Source organism: Ovis canadensis, chromosome 14 (assembly GCF_042477335.2).
Source record: "Ovis canadensis isolate MfBH-ARS-UI-01 breed Bighorn chromosome 14, ARS-UI_OviCan_v2, whole genome shotgun sequence".
Lineage (NCBI taxonomy): Eukaryota > Metazoa > Chordata > Mammalia > Artiodactyla > Bovidae > Ovis > Ovis canadensis.
In genome coordinates this window covers 61,152,416-61,174,873 of record NC_091258.1, presented here as the reverse complement: position 1 = coordinate 61,174,873, position 22,458 = coordinate 61,152,416, and the positions used below count along the sequence as shown (strand labels likewise).

Genomic DNA, 22,458 nt, shown 5'->3' with positions numbered 1-22,458 from the left:
TTGTTGCTGCTGTTTAGCTGCTAAGTCATGCTAAGCTCTTTGCGACCCCATGGGCTGTAGCCCACCAGGCTCTTTAGTCCTTAGAATTTCTTCATGTGAATTATAAAAAGGCACTTCCTCTAAGAGGATACAGTCCTGTGAGGGCAGAGGACTTGATTCCTTGGCTGGGGAGCTCCAGACACAGCCTAAACAACTGTCCATGCACACCTGCTAAGTTGCTTCAGTAGTATCCAAACCTATGGACTGTAGCCCTAGAGGCTTCTCTGTCCATGGGATTCTCCAGGCAAGAGTACTGGAGTGGGTTTCCATGCCCTCCTCCAGGGGATCTTTCCAAACCCATGTCTCTTGTTGTCTCCTGCATTGGCAGGTGGGTTCTTTACCACCAGTACCACCTGGGAAGCCCTAAACAACTGTACACGGCAGCCCTATTCTCACTCCATCAGCTCACATCAAATCTTACTGTGAGCCACAAGGCCCTCCCAGGTCTCACATCTGCTCACGCTTCCAATCTCCCTCCCTCCCCTTCCCCCTCTGCTCCAGTCTCATTGACTTCCTCTCAGTTTTCCCCCTGTTCTCCACCACTGCCCCTGACCTAGCAGTGGCAGGAGCCACATTTCCTTTCTGTTATCTGTTGAGCACAGATGCCACAGGATGGAGCAGCAGTTCATAACCCCAGCTCCTGCCCCTTCCCGCTTAGCAGCCCCCAGTGGTGCCCCAATTACCCAGGTCATAGCTGACCACCTGGAAATACTTCGAGGAGGCAGGGCCTACAATCTCCACCAGCATCAGTAGATTGTAGTCACCAGCAACGAATGTGGCCCAGGTGATGGAGCAGTTGACAACTGGGGAGGGAAGGCAGAGGTCCAGAGAAGCCCCTCCAGCCCCATCCCCCTCCACGGTTTCTGTGACTGCCATGCCTATCCTGGCGACTCTCCACCCGTCCCCAAGAAACTGCCCGTCTTTTCCCATGGCCTCTCCCCCGCCTTCCCTGCTCTCCTACATCCCCGACTGCCCCCCAACCTTCCCAAGCCCACCCTATTCCCCGCCCCCACAAACCCATGTAGAAGCAGGGTACCTAGAATTGCACTGCACACGGACCGATGCCTGGGCAGCAACTGGAAGGACACGAGGCCATCTGAGGAGCAGAGCAGATCAAGGCTCAGGCCCTTCCCAGCCCATCTGGTACCCCACCACATCAGCTCTTCAGTTATCCGGGGTTGAATACCTATGCCTCCTTCTTAGCCCTGGGGCACTCTCCCCCAACCGCCCTTTCTGTCCATTCACAACTGGCCTATCAGAACATGTCTGCCCGCTGGTCACAGTAATTGGCTCAGGTCTGAGCACATGACCCCAGAAATGGGCCAATCAGAGTGAACCCTGGGATTTGAGCTAAGGCCAATGGGGGAAGAGTCTGCTGTCACTCGCTAGGGGTGACTCAAACCAGTGGGAGATGTGAGTCCCGACTTCCTGGATGCCATCTCTAACCCCTGCGAGGGGAGTACCTATCTGAAAATGAGGCCAAATTACAAGGCTAATAATGATAAACCCTTGAGTAGGACTCACCGTGTCCCTAGTGCTCTAAGATCGTCATATATGTCAACTTATTTAACCTTGATAGCAACACAATGATGTGGGTATTAGTATTCTCAGCCCCATTTTGCAAATGAGGGTAAGCACCCAAAAAGAGAGGTTGAGTTACCTGTCCAAAGCCACAGATGACTTGAGTTGGGTGTGTTAGAGCAGTCTGTCTCCTGAACCCATGCTATAATCCCTAGGCTATACTCCCTCGCCAAAGGATAGTCCTGACGGTCCACCCTGCAAGCCCTGGATCCAGCTAGCCTGATGCTGCACTGGGTCTTTTCATCTATATAAGTCTACACATTTTCTACGCTTAAATGATTTTTGAATTGGGCTTCTGCCCTTTGAAACCAAACACACTGTGAAAGATACAAAACCTCCCAACCCTGCCAAGCCCTGCCACTACAAAGGCATAAACTCACAGCCTGGGACCCCTCCTGAAGGAAGGGGTGAGAGGTGAGGGCCTGGGGTCAGAACTCTTAGGAGTGAGCAGGTCCAGAGGGGTCTCTTGGGCTGCTGGAGACCCCTGACCTTACCTGTGATGGTCCCAAAGTGGACGTAACCTTCGTGCTTGCCAGTGGTGAGGGCCATCACATACTCAGAGCCATTGCTGTGGAAATGCACGGGGCACAACCTCTTGATGCACTCGTTAGCCAGGACTCGAACCCATCTCTCTGCAGGGGCCAGCATAGACATTTGAGCCTGGGGCCTTGAGCCCCCAGATCCAACTATGCCTCAAACCAACATGCTCCTGAGTTTTCTAGCTGTCTAAGCCAGTAAACACCTTTCTTTGACTTATATCTATTCTAACCTGGTTCTTCCCACTGTCAAAGTTCCCTAAGAAAGAAAGTGAGAAAAATAAAGCCTTTGGGAACACTCACTAACTAATGAAATAGGGGTTACAGTGTAAGTTTCTGTGATCCTATAAGTTCACATCGCTTATTTACATGGGGCAGGGGCAGGGGGCGGGGGTCAGAAGAACTAGGGCTTTGATATCATTTAAAAGATGAGGCCGAATCCAAAGTCTATCTTAGGATTTCCCCAGTGGTCCAGTGGTTAAGGCTCTGCACTCCCAAAGCCGAGGGGCTAGGTTCAACCCCCGGAGCTAAGCTCCACACGCCACAACTAAGAGTTCACATGTCTCAGCTAAAGATCCCGCATGCTGCAACCTAGGACCTGATGCAGCCAAATAAATAATTTTAAAAAATTAAGTCTTTCTTTTCCTCCCTGATCAATCTCCTTCATGGCTCTGCCTTTCCAACAGCCCATCTCTGTTTCTCTCTTTGTCTAACTTTCTGCCCCTCCCCAGCGCCTCACACTTCTCACTTGGTGCGCATCTCTCTCTGGTATGCCTTTCTGACCCTCTCTGTGCCTTTGCATATGAGCGAGCATGCACGTGAGTCTTTCTCTCTCTGCTCCCTCCCCTCACTCTCAGGCCTCTCTCTGCCCTTAGTTGGTTCAAGACTCCTGGGAAGGTCTGGATGAAAGCCTTGCCCCAACATACAGAGGGTAGGAGGAGGTGCCTACAGGGTGGGAAGTGATGCTTCAGGAGCTTGGGAAGTCCTTCCTACATCCCCCTCTCCCCACCCATGGTAATTCCATTCCCAGATGCCTCCAATGATGGAGTCCCTGAAGCGCCCTCCCTGGGGCTCCAACAGGCAGGTCCCATGGCCTAAGATGGCCAGGACGCCAGAGTATGTGACCCGGCCAGTGACCCCTCACCGCTGCCACGTTTGCTCTCGTAGAGTGTGGTGTAGGTGCCTGTGAAATAGTAGATGAGCTGGTTCTGCCGGATGAAGAGGGTGCTCTCAGTGGCAATGGCATCGTAGATGGTGGCGGTGAAGCTGGCTTGGGGGCAGTAGAAGGAGCCTACCCAGCAACTGTCAATGCTCAACTGCGGGGGAGTGGGGCCAGTGGTGAGCAGGTGCCCTTGATCTCCACTCCCGTGTCCCACCTTGTGGGGAGGTACCTGCTCTGACCACTGCTTGGGATGGACACATGTGGCTGCCCCCAGGGCCCCCTTCCTGCTCACCCTGCAGCAGCATCTTGGTGGCCAAACTTCCCCCAACAAACTTCCCCTGGAAGCAGGCGACCCAGGCCAGAGCCAGTGGGGGCTTTCAGTGCTCCCTGAAGTTGGGTAGTGCTCCATGTACTCAACAGGGCTCAGCACACCTGGTTCCCCAGGCCCCAGTCACGATTGTCCTCATGTGGATCCAAAAGATTCCATGCTTGGCCTAAGGCACATTTTAATAATCCTATTCTGTATTTTTTATGTTTATTTATTTTTGGCTGCACTGGGTCTCTGCTGCTGCACGTGGGCTTTTTCTAGGTGTGGTACAAGGGCTTCTCATTGCAGCGGCTTCTCCTGTTGCAGAGCACAGGCTCTAGGGCACAGGCTTCAGCAGTTGCGGCTCATGGGTTTAGTTGCCCCGCGACATGTGGGATCTTCCCAGACCAGGGATCAAACTCATGTCCCCTGCACTGGCAGTTGGATTCTTAGCCACTAGACCGCCAGGGAAGTCCCTATCCTATTCTATTTAAACAACTAGCTATCTGAACTCACTGACTGATCACTAACACTGACAATATCATTAACAGTGGGAAAGCACCACCAATGAAGGGCTCTTGCCTAAAAGATTGAGTATAACTTCAACCAAGCTTCTAGAACTCACTACCAGTTTATAGGCAATATAGGGTGTTGTGGCTAGAATTTACATGTTGAAGCTCTATCTCCCCAACATGACTGTGTTGGGGCCTTAAATAAGGAGATAATTAAGGTCCAGCGAGGTTATAAGGATGGGGCCCTAATTCTACTGGACTTTTGTCCTTATCAGAAGAGGAAGAGACACCAGAGCCACCTCTCTCTCCACTCATGCACACAGAGAAAAGGCCACATGAGGACAGTGAGAAGGTAGCCATCTGCAAGCCGTGGAAACAGGCCTCACTAGAAACCAACCCTGCTGACACCTTGATCTTGGACTTCCAGACTCCAGAACTACAAGAACATAAATTTCTGTGCTTAAGCCACCCAGTCTGTGGTATTTTATTATGGCACCCTGAGACTAGTATTCAGTACATAAGGTCAGAGGAATAAGTTAATTGATTCTATGAAGAAGAAAACAGCCAGGGCTTCCCTGGTGGCTCAGTGGTAAAGAATCCACCTGCCAATGCAGGAGACATGGGTTTGATCCCTGGTCCAGGAAGATCCCACATGCTATGGAGCAACTAAGCCCTTGAGCTGCAACTACTAAACCTCACATCCCTAGAGCCTGTGCTCTGCAATAAGAGAAGCCAGTGCAATGAGAAGCCTATGCACTGCAGAGTAGCACGCATTCACTGGAGTAGCACTCATTCACCACAACTAGAGAAAGCCTACGTGCAGCAATGAAGACCCAGAGCAGCCAAAAAAAAAAAAAAGCAGCAAACAGTCAAATTCTATAGGACAAAAGGCCTGGCTTCTTAAATTACCTGGGAAAAAAAAGGTGATTGATGGTTGTGGGTTGGGGGAGAGCAGATTTACAGGTAAGAAGAGAATTAAGAGAGTTCACAACCAAATGCAACAGGCACATCCTGATTCAAGCAAACCAACTGTAAAACACATTTTTAGATAATGGGGGAAATTTAACTATGACCAGGTCAGATGATATTGGCTGAAACTGATATAAGCTGAAGCTGAAACTCCAGTACTTTGGCCACCTCATGAGAAGAATTGACTCATTGGAAAAGACTCTGATGCTGGGAGGGACTGGGGGCAGGAGGAGTAGGGGACGACTGAGGATGAGATGGCTGGATGGCATCACGGACTCGATGGACGTGAGTCTGAGTGAACTCCGGGAGTTGGTGATGGACAGGGAGGCCTGGCATGCTGAGATTCATGGGGTTGCAAAGAATTGGACACGACTGAGTGACTGAATTGAACTGAACTGAACTGATGATACTGGATTGGCTAAAAAAAATCATTTGGATTTTTCTGTAACAGGTTACAAAAAAATCCAACTGATTTTTTTTGGCCAACCCAATATTAGGGGCTTATTGTTAATTTTGCTGGGCATTATAATGGCATTGTGATTTTATTTCTTAAAAGTCCTAATGTGTTAGAGATATTCCCTCAAGTATTTCCAGAATTTACAAGTGAAATGGTATGATGGCTAGAATTTTCTTTCAAACATTCTAGGGAAAAAAAAGTAGGGCAAAAAAACCCCCAAAATGTTAATTATTGAAGCTGGGTTCATTATATATAAGTCTCTCCATTTTTCTGTTTGACTGAAAATTTCCACTAGAAAGTGGAGTTTTCTACTAACTTTTCCAACAAAAAGCATAAAAGAGATTTCCCAGTGGTCCAGTGGTTAAGACTCTGAGCTTTCAATGTCCAAGGCATGGGTTTGATTCCTCGTTGGGGAACTAAGATCCCACATGCTGTGCAATGAAGACAAAAAAAATAATTTTTTACTTTTAAAAAGTATAAATCAAAATAAAACTCTAGGCTCTGCTGCTAAGGGAAATTTTACCAAGTTGAGAGGAATATAAACATTCTCACTTCCTCACCTATTCAGTACATAAGAGATTTCTGCAGACTACAGACTTTGTTGCTATGCCTGGACAAACTAACCTGCACCCTCTCAATCTGTCATTTTGATTGGATATCACAATGTATTGCCCTGTTAATATTTAAAGTGCTGCCTCTGTTTTCTGGAAGAAATACTTGGAAAATTTCTTTGTTAAACTAGAAGATCATCACACCTCCCCTCTTCCTCCACATGTTTGAGAAAAAGAAAAGCTGTGAGTCAGCTGGATTTCTTATTTGAGCAGTGTTTGAGAGTTCTGACTCATTTTCCCCAACACGCAGCCTGTTGGGGTTCTCTGACCACAATGACTGAGTCAAGGTGGGCGAATGATGAGCCACACCAAGTGGAAGGAATCTTGTGATTTGAGGGTTAGAAGATAATGGGAAACATATTTCCCACTGGATGTGGGCCTGAGAAGATGCAACCTTTGCAGTTCCAAGTGGAGAGATATTTGAGCATAAAGTCAATTGTTTGAGCAAGCTCTGGGAGTTGGTGATGGACATGGAAGCCTGGCGTGCTGCAGTCCATGGGGTTGCGCAGAGTTGGACATGACTGAGTGACTGAACTGAATTCAACTGAACTGAAAGTCAATACAGAGGAATCAGGTCTGAGAACTGGAGAGAGAGAGAGAGACTCAGATTTGGTGACACTGTTTGAAATCCTGGATCAAACTGGACCTGAAGTCCTGAATTTTTTTGGTTACATGAACCGACAAACTCCCTCTTCCATTTTTGGCAGGTGGCTAGTTGGGCTCAACTCCATTTCTCCCGTTTTCTTTGGTAATGGAGTTTTAGCAGGGTATGCCAGCTAGGTGGAAATTAGACTTCCCAGCCTCCCGTGCAGTGGATGTTGCCAACTGACTAATTCCTCAGCAATGGAATGTGACTGCAAGTGAAACTTGCTTAAGAGAAAATAGCTTGCCCTTCACTTCTGCTCTTTCTCCTTCCAAGCTGGCTTCAGTACGGACATGGGCATGACGCAGCTCCGATCACATGGGTCAGATCAACACCTGGGGCTTAGAGGATGGTGAAGCAGGAAAGTAAAAGAGATTGGGGTTTCTCACATCTGGACTGTTTGGCAAATGATCAATAGCATCCATTTAAGCTGTTGTCTCTCAGGAGTCTCTTTGATACAGCATCTATTAATTTTTTTGTGGTGGGGGGTGGGGAGCGGGGATGCACCATTCAGCTTCTGACCAGGGATTGAACCTGGGCCACAGCTGTGAAAGCCTGGAACCCTAATCACTAGGCTTCTGGGGAATTCCTGTTACAGCATCTAAACCTGACCAACATAGGGCTAAAGATAGCTGCATAGTGTGTGTGTGTGTGCGGGGGGTAGGGGGGCAGGGGGTGTTCTTATGAGATCCTAGGGGCAGTTGACAGGAGTGCTGAGGTGTGAAACAGGAAGAAAGAAGGAAAACAGAGCAGAGACAGCAATGTGGGAAAAGTCCTTCTGGTTAAAAAATGAGAATAAATAGACTTTGATTTTGGAGTGATGGAAATTCTTTGGAAATAGATTTGGTGATTGCACAATACCAATATATTCAATGGTACTACACTGTTCACTTTAAAATGGTGAATTTTAAGAATTTTATGATTCTCATCTGGATAAATTGAAAAAAAAAAGGGTGCCTGAAGTTCAAATTGCACTTTTAATTCTCATGACATAAGTCCCCTCCTTTGCCCTCCAAATCTCTTCAGCAGAATTCATTGGCTATATCTCTCCTGTGGGTGTGTTTTAGTCAGGAGCATGAAAACTGAACAAGGTCTGCAAAGACCTGGGTCAGAAGCAGAGAGAGCTGACAGGACAGCTCTATAAACCAGAGATATTCTATAAACAGAAGGAGTTCAACAGAAGCAGGAATTCAGAGCCAAAGGGAACTGAGAGAACATTAATCCACATGGGGTTGTCAGAAATCCATGTGTGGAGGACTTCGTTGGTGGTCCAGTGGTTAAAAACCTGCCATTCAGTGCAGGGGATGTGGGTTCTATCCCTAGTGGAGGAACTAAGATCCTACATGCCTTGGAGCAACTAATCCCATGGGCCACAGTACAAAAGATGCCACGTGATACAATGAAGATCCCGCGTGCTGCAACTAAGACCTGATGCAGCCAAATAAGTAAACAAATATTTAAAAAAATAGAAATCATAGATGGCACTTTCAGCTTCAATGGGAGGAGCTTCAAGCAGTCTTTAGAGGTTGCTGTGGTGCACATTGTTATCTTAGACAAAATTAACAACCAGCTTCTTGTCCTCCCAGCTTGTGGCAAAGCTACCCTGATTTCACTCCGGGGGAGGCATCTTTCACTGTCTCTTGTCTCGGGTACCCTCCTCATTAGGATAGATCTCATGACTCGTGCTAAGCCAGCTGGCACGCTCCATTCTTTTGGGACACATGACCCAAGCTGGGCCTATCAAGACCAAGTAAATAAATTTCAGGAATTTTTAAAAAATCTATTTGGGAAAGAGGTGCTTCCTTTCTCTGCCTACGAGCTGGGATGATCTGAATCACTTTGAGGAGGGAGTTAATCCAGAAGAAGTGAAGCTGAAAGTTGGAGTCCTCATTCGAGCCCTGAATCAAGCCAGGCCTGCAGGCTGCTCTGTGTCCAGGCTTTGCAGTTGGGTGTACCTATTCAATCCTATTTCTCTGCTGAAACCAAACTGGTTTGGAGCTCTGCCTGCAATTGCAATTAACCCAAACATGTTTGTCTTTCACGCTGAAAGGACCCTGCTTCAGACACTACTTCCATGTTTTGGAAGTAATATAGGCTCACAATGCTGAATTTGAAACCCTAGAGGCCAGGTGTATATTGAAATTTAGAATTTTCCAGTGTTTAGAAGGTAAGATGACACATATATGGGGCTTCCTCAGTGGCTCAGGAGTAGAGAATCCACCTCCAATGCAGGAGATGCTGGAGCCCCCTGGATCAGGAAGATCCCCTGGATTAGGAAATGGCAAACTATTCCTGCCTGGAAAATCCCATGGACAGAGGAGCCTGGTGGGCTACAAAAGTATCGGATATGACTGAGTGGCTGAGCACACATCATGGCACATATATACCACCCAAAAACCCAGTGGGGCCTGAGGCAACACCCCATAGTCAAATTCCTTAATATTTCTGCAGGGCAGCATCAGAATATTATTAAATAGAATGCGTAAAGATAAAAATAGGAAGTCTTTGTTAGCTCAAGTCAGAGTTTCTCGACAAATGCATTTCAGCCTTGAATTGTGAAAATGCCATTTCAAAGATTTGGGATTTCAAAACTACAAATGATGGACCTATAAATAATAATAGCTTCAACTCCCATATTACTCATTCTGGGTCTGACTGCTATGCATTTGTGCCATTCTCAGAATCATTCTGTAAAGTAAATATAAATATCGTTCCCATTTTACAAATGGGGAATCTGAGGCCAGGGTAGGTGAAGCGACTTGCCCAACATCACACAGCCAGGAGGCGGCAGAAGGAGAATTTGAACCCAGCCTGCAGAGTCCGTCTTTTGTTGATGTTATCTGCCTCTTCTGGGTGTTGGTGTGCTTTGGGGGACCCCTTCCATGGCCCTGGGCCCCTTTCCACCTTAGGAGCTAAAACCCAGCCCACCATCTGCCCTGCAGTGACTCACCTCCACGAGAAAGAAGTCCTTGAAGTTTGTGTCGGTCAGGAGGATTGCCTTCTCCTCAGGGATGCCACCCAGGATGAGCACGGGTGTCTGGTCCACAGTGTACCACAGCGGCCTCGATGGGACATTCACAAAGTACTGGGGTAGCAGATGGAAGAGCTGCGGGGCAGGGGCCAGAGGGCTGCTCAACAACCCCCTCTCTTCCCACGGTTCTGTCTCATTTAAGATAAAACCTAAAGAACTTACCCTGACTCACAAGGCCATGTGCAATTTGCCTCCATCACCTCTCTGACCTCATCCTCCACCACTCTCCCCCTTGCTCCTTTTCTCCTGGCCACATGGGCTTCCTCACTGGTTCTCAGAGCCTTTATACCGACTGTTCCCTCTGCTCGAAATGCTCTTCTAGTAACCACGTAATTCCTGCTCTGCTCCTCCAAGACTGTACTCAAACATCGACCTTCTCAATTACACCTTTCTTGCCGTCCCCTCCTGTGTGTGAACTCAGTTGTGTCTGACTCTTTGTGACCCCATGGACTGTAGCCCACAAGGCTCCTCTGTCCATGGTATTTCCCAGGCAAGAATACTGGAGTGGGTTGCCATTTCTTACTCCAGGGAATCTTCCTGACCCAGGGATCAAACCCATGTCTCCTGTGTCTTCTGCATTGGCAGATAGATTTTTTAGCCCTAAGCCACCTGGGAAACCCCCGCCACCCCGTCTCACAGAGACCTAATTCCCCTCACTCTGAATTCTCCCCAGTGCACTGACCACTTTTCAACCTGCTATGGAATTGACTTGATCTCATGTGTGCTGGTCTGGTGTCTGTCTCTCCCACTAGACTGTCAGCTCAGAGAGAGGGCACGGATTTGGGTCTGTGTGTTCACTGTTATGTTCCCATGGCGCCACACTCTGTGCTCAGGAAGTGCCTACTGAGTGAATGAATACACTGTGATTAAGAACATGGGTGCAGGAGTCAGGTAGACACAGTTACAAGTCTGTGGGCAAATGGCTCCATCCTGTTGGGGCCTCAGTTTGCTCCTCTTTAAAATGGGTATACTAGAGGACCTTCTATCACAGGTCACTGCCAAGACTTAACATGTACTTAGCAGAGCATGGCACTGGGGCTCTTCCCATCACTGGAGCCCCCTCACCTCATTTCCCACAGTGAATTGGAGTCCACGGTCTCGCCCACCCTCCAGGAAGCCGTTGATGTTCACATGAAACCTGGAGGTGGGTGTGGGGCAAGCACAGGTGTGGGCTCAGGCTGCTGCCAGAGCTCACAGCCACTTCCCTGCCCCTTTCCATCCCTGAGGACCCCTCTTATCTTCTATGGGAATCCGGAAATTAGGAAGCCCCTCCCAGAGTCTCCGCGCCTCACCCAGCCCGGGATCAGGAAAGGGCACCTTTTATTAGGAATGAAGGGCCCCAGGCCATTGCTGCTAACGTCCACGCGCATGACCACGCTGCCGTTCTTGATGGGCATGGGCGTGTACCAGCTCATGAGACACACCTCCTCTGCGTCACATCTCTCTGCTGGCAGGCAGTGGGCACTGAGGCTGCTGGGGCCTTCCAGTAGCCTCCTCCCACCCCGGCCACAAACCACTGGGATCTCCCCGCAACTCAACTTGGCATGCTCCATTCTCAGCCACGGATCCCCCTGGGGCCTCTGTGTGGCCCCATCTGGGCCCCGGAACCTGCTGAAGCCTCCTTGGCCACCCCCCTCCCAGGTCAGAGATCCCTGTGAAGCCCCCAACCACCCCCACATCCCCACCAGGTCATAGGCCCCTCTGACGTTCCTAGCCGCCCCTTGAGACCATGAACCTTGCTGAGGTTCCCTGGCCACGCCCACACGGCCACGCCCCCACCCACCAGGCAGGCTGTGACCCTCCAGGCTCACCTGGGCTGCGGAAGGGGGCTGCCTCCATCTGGATCTGCAGCTGCTCTATCTTCCAGTGATGGAAGTTGACTGGGGACTGGAAGGTGACCAGCACCACTGGCTTCAGCCCTGTCAGGTGGCCCTTGCGGACCAGGGCCTCAGAGGACTGAGGGCGAGATGGCCCCACAGGGTGTCCTTAATAGAGCCTGTGGGTCCCCCTGCCTCGACCCCACCTTTACTAGCCTGCCATCCTCCTAGGCTGGGTCAGGAGAACAGACTCTCCACCGTGGGAAGGTCAGAGAACATGTTCTAGGTTTGGGGCTCGGGAGGGGGATGGGACCAGTCTAGGAGAGGGGTGGAGGTGCTTTCGGCTGGGAGGGAGTCAGGAGGTCTTCCTGGAGGAGGTGAGTCCAGAGCAAGGTCCTCAGACAGAAACTAGACATAGGGAATGCATAGGGCAAAAAAGCATGGGATAAACAAAAATGTAAAGGTGGGAGCACCTGGCACCCATAACTACTAGCAGCCTCTTCTCTCATTCAGGGATTCCATTCTCACTCTTGGGGCTTCTGGTTTAGGGACTGGGATCTGGGGTATGATGGGGCAGTTAGCCCCTGGAGAAAGGTATGGCAACCCACTCCAGTATTCTTGCCTGGAGAATTTCATGGACAGAGGAGCCTGGAGGGGCTACAGTCCATAGGGTCACAAAGAGTCAATCATGACTGAGGTGACTTAGCAAGCAGGCAGGCAGGGGCAGTTAGACAGAAAGGAACTAGGGACGGGGGTGACCGGGCGGCCAGGGACAACCTCCCAGAAATGCCAGGATCCTGGCTGGGCTAAGAAGGGAGGGCAGGGCTTAGAGCAGCCACTAACCTTTTTGGCACCAGGGACCAGTTTAGTGGGGACTAAATTTTTCCACTGACCACGGTTGGGGGGTGGGGGGAAGGTTTCGGTATGATTCCAGTGCATTACATTTATTGTGCACTTCATTTCTATTATTATTACATCAGCTCCACCTCAGAACATCAGGCGTTAGATCCCAGAGTCTGGGGACCCCTGACTTAGCATGGAGATGGGAGGAGGAAGACATGTATTCTAGGGTATGTGCTGTGCTGTGCTTAGTCATTCAGTTGTGTCCAACTCTGCGACCCCATGAACTGTAGCCTGCCAGGGTCCTCTGTCCATGGGGATTCTCAGGCAAGAATACTGGAGTGGGTGGCCATGCCCTCCTCCAGGGGATCTTCCCAACCCAGGGATGGAACCCAGGTCTCCCACACTGCAGGAGGATTCTTTACCAGCTGAGCCACCTGGGAAGCCCATGCATACTGGAGTGGGTAGCCTATTCCTTCTCCAGAGGATCTTCCCAACCCAGGAATCAAACTGGGGTCTCCTGCATTGCAGGGGGATTCTTTACCAGCTGAGCTACCAAGGAAAGCCTGTTCTAGGGTATAGAACAGCATTAATATTTCAATTTTTGACCGGATCATGCGGTATGCAGGTCCCTCACAAGTGATCAAACCCATGCTCCTGGCACTGGGAGTATGGAGTCTTACCCACTGGACCACCAGGGAAGTCTCTAGAAGAGCATTAGCAAAGGCTTGGAGGCATCCCCAAGAGACAGCGGTGCTCAAGTCACTCTGGGCAGGGGTGTGGGGGGAGCTATGAGACACGGGTGGGAAATTAAATGAGTCTTATTCCTTTGGCATAGGCCTTCATCCTGAGGAATGCCTCGGCCTGGGCCCTTTCAATCCTGCCCCCTACACCTGTCCCAGCCCTACCTCTGGCTTCCAATCACAGGGGAGCAGGTGCTGGTGTGTTGGGGACCTCTTCCTTATCAGGGATATAGTGGCCACAACTGCCCTGGTGCTGTCCACCCTTAACTTTTGTCTGGACCAAGCATCAGCCTCCTCCCTGTCTCCTTGCTCCTGCTCTGTCCCTCATTCAGCCTGCTAACACCTGAATCCCATTGCATCCCTCCTCTGTTCAAAACCTCATGGCTTCATCTCACTAGAGAGAAAGCCAGGTCTCACTCTCCCCTCCCACTCTCCCCCTCACTTAGTCTGCTCCAGCCACACACGGGTTCTGGGCAGTTCCTCATATACACCGGCTTGAGTCCTATTTCAGGGCTGCTGCACCTGCTGTTCCTTCAGCTCCAATGTTTTCCCCAGTTCTCTCCCTTTTCATCATTCAGGCCTCTGCTCAAGCTCTTCAGAGATCTTCCCCAACCATTCCAGCTAACGCCTTCACCTCATTTTATTTTCATCTTTGCACTGATTACACTAATAAGTTGTTTTCTGTATTTACTTGTTGATTGTCTGCTTCCCTGGTGGGCTGAATCCAGAAGAAAAAGCAGGGCACATTGCTTATCAGTGTACCGCTTCCCCACCCCATTGTGGGGGAAAAAAAAAAAAGGGTCTGACTCAGAGTTCAGTGTTGCATGAACAGATAAAGGAATGACTATCAGGCGTTCACAGATGAGAGAAGGTTGATGGAGTCAACTCTCTGCCCAGGTCACACTCTAGAAACTTACTGCTAGTGTTCACTTTCTATGAACCAGCCACTGTGCTCAGTGCTTCACACATATTTAATCATTTTATGAAGTGGGTATGATCATTATTGTAGCCTTGTTAAGGATGAGGTACAGAGAAGTTAAGTGACTTGCCTGAGATCACTCAGCTGTTATGAGCAGGACTGGGGTTTGAAGCCAGGCAGCCTGGCTTCAGAGCTCAAAGGATTCACTATCATGCTATACTTCCTCCAGATAAATATGAGTCCACGGTAGATTCAAACCCAGGTCTGTAGCCTTCAGAATTTCAGTTCTAAACCACAACATTCTGCTTATTTCAGTCAAAACAATCTTAAATAAGAACAAATTTGGAAGACTCAAACTTCCCAATTTGAAAGTTACTACAAAGCTACAGTGATCAAAACAGTATGGTACTGGCATATGGACAGACATATAGAACAATGGAATAGAATTATATCTAGAAATATACCCTCATACTTATAGTCAATTGATTTTTGACAAGGATGTCAAGACAATTCAATGAGGAAAGAATAATCTTTTCAGTCCTGGCATAACTCTATATTCATAGGTAAAAATTAGACCCCTACCTCACACCATATACAAAAACTAACTCAAAATGAATCAAAGGCCTGAACATAAGACCTAAAACAAACAAACAAACTCTTAGAAGAAAACATGGGAGTAAATTTTCATGACTTCTGGTTAGGTAAAGCCTTAGACAACACCAAAAGGACCCGTAACAAATGAAAAAAAAATTGATAATTGAGCTTTATCAAAAATTAAAACTGTGGTGCCATTGTATGATATGTGAATTATATCTCAATAAATGTAAAGCTTTAGTGCTTTAAAGGACATCATTAAGAAAGTGAAAAGACATGGAAAGTGAAAAATATTTACAAATTATATATCTGAAAAGGAACTATTTTCCAGTCTATAAAAAGAAATTTTATAATGTGACAGTAAAAAGACAAATAACTCAGTTTTTAAATGGGCAAAGGATCTGAACAGACATTTCTCCTAAGAAGATAGATAAGCAGCTAACGGGCATATGAAAAGATGTTCAACATCATTAGTTATGAGGCAAATGCAAATCAAAAAAACCGCACTGAGATACCATTTCACACATGCTAGACGGCAAGAATCAAAGGAATAGACAATAACAATGACAACACAGAAAGAACGGACCCCTCATACACTGTTTATAAGAATGTGAAATGACATGGATTTGCTTTGGAAAACAGCCCGGCAAGTCCTCAGAAGTGAAACAGAGTTGTCATGTGACCCAGAAATTAATTTCCTAGGTATATACTGAAGATAACTGAAAACAGATGCTTGTACATCATTCATAATAACCACCCTCAAAGTGGAAATAACTCAAATCACCATCACTTAATGAATGGCTAAGCAAAATGTAGCACATCCGTACAACTGAATATTGTTGTTCAGTCGCCCAATCGTGTCTGACTCTGTACTCTATGGACTGCAGCATGTCAGGCCTTCCTGTCCCTCACCATCTCCCAAAGCTTGCCCAAGTTCAAGTCCATTGCATCGGTGACTCAGCCATAAAAAGGAAATACTGATCCATGTTATAACGTGGATGGGTCTTGAAAACATGTGAAGTGGAAGAAGTCAGATACAAAAGGCCACATATTGCTTGATTCCATTCTTATATGAAATGTCCAGAATAAACAATTTCACAGAAGTAGAAAACAGATTCGTGGTCTCCAGGGGCAGCTTGCAGAATTTGAGTTCCCCAACCAGGGATCCAACCTATGCTCCCTGCACACCAAGCCAGGAGTCTTAGCCACGGACCACCAGGGAACTCTTGAATTGTATATTTTTAAATGGTGAACTTTAGGACATGTGAATTCTATCTCAATTTTAAAAAATATTTTCTTTACTTTATGAGGAAAACATGTTTCTTTTTCTTTTTGACCCCAATATCTGGCACGTGGGATCCTAGTTCCCTGACCAGGGGCCCAACCTGTGCCTCCTACAGTGGAAGCTTTCAGTCTTAACCACTGGACCACCAGGGAAGTCCTTATATCTCTCTGGTTTTTTCTTTTTCTTTTTAATGGAAATTAAAAGCTAATAAGCACCAACTATGTACCTGGTGAGATATCAGGAATCTTGAATCTTTAAGGCCCCTAGGGTTCAATGGTGCTATGCCTATTTAAATATTAGAAAGGGGGAAAAATGAGGCCCCAACAGAATAAACATCCCCTGCCCCTGCACCCACTCACCACTTCTCCTGTGCAGGAGTAGTTGATCTTCAGGTAGTAAGGAAAGCCCAAGTATGTCTGCAAGGAGATGGTGAGCAAATGTCCAGAGCCCAGAAGGGTGCAGCTCCAGGACCTCTCCCATTCGCCTGCCCCTAGTCCCCTCACCTCGTCCCGGTCGATGGGCGCGTCCACTAGCAGGTCGAACACTTTGTCCACTGTGTACAGCTTTTGATCGACGAAATGATTGATCGCGTCGTTCTTGCCTACTGACTCTAAGTTGTTCAGGACAACCTGCCAGGTGCATTCCTGGGTTTCCTGTATCGCCCACAACCTCCACGGTGCCAACAGCACCACCAGCAGTGCCCACAGCGCCCGCAGGACTCGGAGCCTCGGCGGCGGAGCAGGGCCAGCAGGGAACATCTCAGGCAAGTGGGTAACGTGGCTTCAACCTGGAGAAGGCGGAGGTCACCAGCCGGCCAGACAGTTCTTGGTAGGCGCCGTCTTAGATCCCGCCTTATTCCTGCGCCCCGCCCAGGCCCTGCTCCTGGTCCCGCCTCTGCTCAGATGTCTGGCCCCACCCCTATTCTTCTTGCTCCTCGCTCCACTCCTACTTTTGCTTCTCGCTCCGGTCCTGTTCTTGCTCCAGGTTCCTCTCCTGCTCTCGCTCCTGGCTTCTCGCCTGTTCTTGCTCCTGGCTCCGCCTGTGCTCTTGCTCCTGGCTTCTCTCCTGTTCTTGCTCCTGGCTCCACCTCTGCTCCAGACCTCCGGCCGGCAACTACCGCTCTTCCGGACCCTGCCTCTGCTGCTACTCCTGGGCTCTCCCCTACTGTTGCTCCTGGCCATGCCCCTACCCCTGGTTTCGCCCCGCCTCCCAGGCTCACCCCTTAAACTTGCCCTATCCTTCTTTGCTCTGCCTGTGCTCTGCCTCCGACCCCTACTCTTCTGTCGGTCTCTATTTCTGTTTCCCGGTTTAGCTATGCGCCCCCTATTGCCCCCAGTTCCTCTCCTCGCACACCTGAGCCTGGCTCCGCCCCCACGTCTTGCCCCGCCCCCCCACATTTCTCCGCACCGCCCCTTTCTCCGTGCTCCGGACCTGCCCAGGTACCAGATCCTGCCTCTAGACCCGTCCCTCCCCCGAACCTGTACCTTCCCCACCCCCCACCTCTTCCCCTGTCCTCGCTTCGACTTCTCTCCTGTAGCTTGCCCCTCGCTCGGCTTCAGCGCCTTGTCCCTCCCCTTATCGATCCGCCCTCCCCCCTCATCCTGGGGGAGATGTTCTTCCCAAGCCCGTTCCTTGCCCCGCCCCCTCCTGTGATCCCGCCCCTTCTCGTTGGAGACCCTGTCTTTGCCTCGGGAACTCTCCTCGCCATTGGCCTTCCGCTCGCTCCGCACCCTCTCTTCGCCCTGCACCTCCTCGTTCCCTGCCGGCGCTGCCTTGTCTGTCACCACTTTCTCGGTCCTCTCGTTCCCCCTGAACCGCGGTACCTTGTCTCCTCCCCTCTTCTCGCCATCTCTTTCCATGCCCTGGATAGCCCAGCTCTAAGCTCCGCCTCTTCTAGCCCCGCCCCTATTCATCGCCCGGCTTCTTTTCTTGGCCTCTCCAGGCTCCTCGCCCCGCCCTCTCTCCGCCCTGCCCCTCTGTGCCCACTCCCTGGTCTCTCCTCCTTTTCCTCAGCCTTTCCCCGCCTGTCCTCCCCCGGTCCCTCTCGTCCCCTTCTTAACCCCGCCCCCACCCCCTGCATCCCTCCCAGGGAGGCCCCAGGCACTCCCTCTTCTCCCTGCCCGGTGGTACCTGTCACTAAGTTAAAACCGGTCAACCGTCACTCTGCCGCTCCAGTCCCGCCCCTCTTGCCCGGTCTCAAAATGGCCGCCTACACTTCCACAACCGACTTCTTTTCGCGAGGCACGCCTGCTTCACCCGCCTGTCTCCGTGGTAACGCGCTTCCCGACTAGCGCTTAAGGCTTGAGGGACCGAGGGAGGGAGAAACTCAACATTCGCGCGGGCCCTGGACTGCAGAGGGAGCTGCGGACGAAGTTTGTGACAGGATGGCCTTCAGGGAGTTTCTATTGGTGGTTCTGGCCTAGTTATCCTACCCAATCAGACTTTGATATCACAATTCCAGTGGGGGGGGAAAAAAAAATAGGGCTCTTTGTGGGAAATTAATCTGACTGCGGTTTAACACCCTCCTCTGCAGAACAAAGACAAAGGCAGTCATCTCATAGCGTTGTCTTGAGATGTCAATAAGATAACACGTGAAGAGTACCTGGCACAAATAAATATTCAATAAGTTAACAGTTTTCACTGGTACTCTGACGCCTAACAGTTAAGGACTCAGACCGTCTTTTCATTTTATTTTGCCGCTGGGATCATAGTTACCCCACCAGTGACTGAACCTGGGCCCCTTGGAGTGGAAGCCTGGAGTCCTTGCCACTGAACCGCCAGGGAATTCCCCAGACCATGACTTTTTGATGGACTGCAAAGCTGACTTTAAACTCCAATGGTTTTAAACTTTAGAGTGCATTAGACTCAATCAGAAAGTGAAAGTGAAGTCGCTCAGTCGTGCAGACTCTTAGCGACCCCATGGACTGCGGCCTACCAGGCTCCTCCATCCATGGGATTTTCCAGGCAAGAGTACTGGAGTGGGTTGCCATTGCCTTCAGAAGGGCTTGTTAAAACAGGTTGTTAGGCTCCACCCCCTTGGACTGCAAGGAGATCCAACCAGTCCATTCTGAAGGAGATCAGCCCTGGGATTTCTTTGGAAGGAATGATGCTAAAGCTGAAACTCCAGTACTTTGGCCACCTCATGCGAAGAGTTGACTCATTGGAAAAGACTCTGAAGCTGGGAGGGATTGGGGGCAGGAGGAGAAGGGGATGACAGAGGATGAGATGGCTGGATGGCATCACTGACTCGATGGACATGAGTCTGAGTGAACTCTGGGAGTTGGTGGTGGACAGGGAGGCCTGGCGTGCTGCGATTCATGGGGTCACAAAGAGTCGGACACGACTGAGCGACTGAACTGAACTGAAGTCTTTAGATGGGGCTGGAGCATTTGTATTCCATGTGATGCTGATACTAATGGTTTGGGGACAACATCCTGGAAACCTTCCATGCCTCCCCAGGACCCCAGGGAAACATCCAAACTAAATTGTTTTCCAGAGTTCTGCATAAACTGATGCCTGTTGTCCCTCCTATCCACTCATCTGTTTCTCTCTGTGGTTCAAAGCCTAGTCTTGAATGTCCTTGATCCAGTATGCTGGCTCTCCTCTGAACTGTGCACACACTATAAACCCCTTCTGGAATACTATTCCCTACTTTGTCACCGCCTGAGCACTTTCCTTCCTTCATGTCTTGTCTGTGATACAAGAGCAGCCCTCATCCCTCCCCTGACCACACTAGGCTATGGCTGCCTGGGAATGGGTCTCTGTTTCCCACTGCATCGCAGGCTCTGTGAGGGCAGGCCTGGGGCTTTGTCAACCATTGTTGTTTCAAATTCTGTGCAACACAGCGCAGAATAAGTGTTCCATGTAAATAAAGAGCTGATGAAAGTCTGTGCCCCCCACCCCCTAGCCCATCCCCACAGACCAGGGAGGGTGACTTCATCTGAGGGAAGAAACTCAGCAGCTGTGTACCTGAGCCCTTCTAGATTCACAGAGGCAGAGAGACTGGGGTGTCTTCATGGTACTCCCTGACTCTGGAATATAACCGCACCAGGAGAAATTGCCTCTGTTACTCACATGCCCAAGGTACACCCTACAGCTTCATTTATGCTAGCAAAAGACTAGCAGCCACCCACATGTCCATTAGTGAAACATGGAAATAACTTGGACTTCCCCGGTGGCTCAGTGGTAAAGAATCCGCCTGCCAGTGAGGGAGCTGCAGGAGACATGGGTTCGATCCCTGGGTCAGGAAGATTCCCTGGAGTAGGAAATGGCAACCCACTCTAGTATTCTGTGGGATGTGTGTCCTAGAGGCAGCACAGCAGACATAAAAAAGGATATAAGGGTCTTCCCTGATGGTGCAGTGGATAATAATCCACCTGCAATGCAGGGGACACAGGTTTGATCCCTGGTCTGGGAAGATTCCACATGCTGAGGAGCAACGAAGCCCGTGTACCACAATTTCTGAGCTGATGTGCTGCAACCACTGAAGCCTACAAGCTTTAGGGCCCGTGAGCCACAACTAATGACCCTCTGTCCTACGGCTACTGAAGCCTGTGTTCATGTACTGCAACAAAGGGTAGCCCTTGCTCACTGCAACTAGAGAAAGCCCACACACAGCAATGAAGACCTAGTGCAACCCCAAATAAAAATTAAAAAAAAAAGGATATGAGACTTATTCTTGTGCCTCTGAAACGATCTCTGAATGACACTGAGTTGGTAAAAAAAAAAAAAAAAAGGCAAGATGCAGAAAGAATATTAGAGAAGCATATAAAAATTATATATGCATATATGAGACATATGAAAAAAGTGCAGAAATGAGCCAATATTTTATTGAGCACCAGAAACTGTTCTAAGAGCTTTACAGATATTGCTTAATTCTCCAACAAGTCCACGAGGTAGGTGATGTTATACCATTTCACAGACTGGCAAACAGCAAAGGAAGGTGAAATGAGTGGCCCAAAACCACAGACTTGGGAATGACAGAGTTCAGATTTATACCCAGGGACTTTGCCTCCAGAGTCTGTGATTGTAATTACCTCACCATACAGTACCACTTTTGCAAAGTGAAAGAAAAAAAATTAATGACACACATATACACACAGGTATATTGCTGGTACATGCCTAGGAGGCCTGAGAAAATCTGTCATCACAGCCTACACACAGGAGAAAGACTTATTTCTATTGAATATTCTTCTACTTTTTCCCTTTCTAATGTGCTTTTTTTTTTTTTTTAAGTATTGGTTTCTTTTAGAGGAAGGAATTTGGAAGGAGAAGTGGTGGGGAGCAGAAGCCAGATCACGCAGGCACCTTCCTCCCTCAAGCAACTGCCTCTCACCCAGCTGCTGACTTTAGCAGCAGGGTCAACAACTGTGCTGAGGAGCCAGGAAGGCTGGGAGACTGAGAAAGAACTAGACAGTGGATATTTCTGAGCCTCCATGTGGCAAGGTGACCAAAAAAACAAAAATCCTCATCTAAATCCCCGTCCTGCACTTCCTGTGTGATACTGGATAAGTTATTTAACCTCTCTGGGCCTCCTGTCCTCATCTGCAATATGGAGAACGTACCTGAGTTACAGAGTTGCTGAGAGCATAAAATAAATTCTGGTGTATCAAGAGCTTGGAACAGTGCCTGGCAGGTACTAAATCCTATACAAGTGTTCTCTCTCGTGTTATTAAAATGATTTTGTGTGACTTCTTAGCATCATTTGACAATGTTGACTTTTCCCTTTTTAAAAGTCTCTCAACTGTCACCAATATTTCCCACTCCCCTGGTTTTCCTACTCCTCTCTTGAACTTCCTTTCTTCCTCTTTTGTAAGTTTTTCTCTTTGGTTGAGGGGTCATTGCTCATCATATGGGACTATGTTAATTAGAAAAAGAAGTCCCCCCTGAAAAAAAAGAAAAAGAAGTCCCCTTTGGGCACATTCAGCCTTGAACTTCCACTCCAAGTTGTTTCCACCCTTCCCGCCAGGCAACCCTTATGCAGGTCCCTACCTGCATAATTATACATCATCATCCTGGCTGACTTGTTTGTTGATAGCTCCCATTATCCCAACTTTCTGCCTTTCTAATAGAAGCCCAGTTTTGTTCAAGTATTTACCAGCCTGCAAACTAAAACCTCAGCCCCAGCCTCAGTCCCTGGTGGCAGGGGGAATCCTGAGGAATTCAAGCTAATCGTAGAGATGCCATGATCACTCTGGCCGATGATTTATTCAGGAGCCAATTTTGGTCAATGATATTGAAGAGGAAGTCTGCTGGGAGACACTGGGAAAAGGTTTCCTTCTTTCCAAAGAGGCACCATGGGAAGACACACCCCTTTCCCTGTTCTTGCACTAAAAATTAACATGTCTTATTGTGATGCCTGGACCTGTAGCAGCCACTTTGTGGCCATGAGGAGAACCCATGTGGGAGCCAA

At 49.0% G+C, this 22,458-nt stretch overlaps 1 protein-coding gene across 2 annotated transcripts in view; it reads right to left on the bottom strand.

The window, feature by feature from the left end:
* CATSPERG (cation channel sperm associated auxiliary subunit gamma) overlaps window positions 1–17,910 on the bottom strand; it is a 30,120-nt gene extending 12,210 nt beyond the window's left edge. The window contains exons 1-11 of one of the 2 annotated variants that reach the window (XM_069550360.1): window positions 17,870–17,910; window positions 16,550–16,833; window positions 16,406–16,462; window positions 11,660–11,804; window positions 11,166–11,292; window positions 10,914–10,986; window positions 9,768–9,923; window positions 3,301–3,472; window positions 2,115–2,252; window positions 1,076–1,135; window positions 723–842 (exon numbers count right to left, since the gene is read on the bottom strand). In XM_069550360.1, the coding sequence (XP_069406461.1) occupies window positions 723–842; window positions 1,076–1,135; window positions 2,115–2,252; window positions 3,301–3,472; window positions 9,768–9,923; window positions 10,914–10,986; window positions 11,166–11,292; window positions 11,660–11,804; window positions 16,406–16,462; window positions 16,550–16,804 (1,303 nt within the window). In that variant the 5' untranslated portion in view covers window positions 16,805–16,833; window positions 17,870–17,910. Of the gene's footprint in view, window positions 1–722; window positions 843–1,075; window positions 1,136–2,114; window positions 2,253–3,300; window positions 3,473–9,767; window positions 9,924–10,913; window positions 10,987–11,165; window positions 11,296–11,659; window positions 11,805–16,405; window positions 16,463–16,549; window positions 16,834–17,869 lie in introns of both variants that reach the window. The other variant, XM_069550361.1, reaches the window with a different exon arrangement.
* Window positions 17,911–22,458: the final 4,548 nt, after the last annotated feature.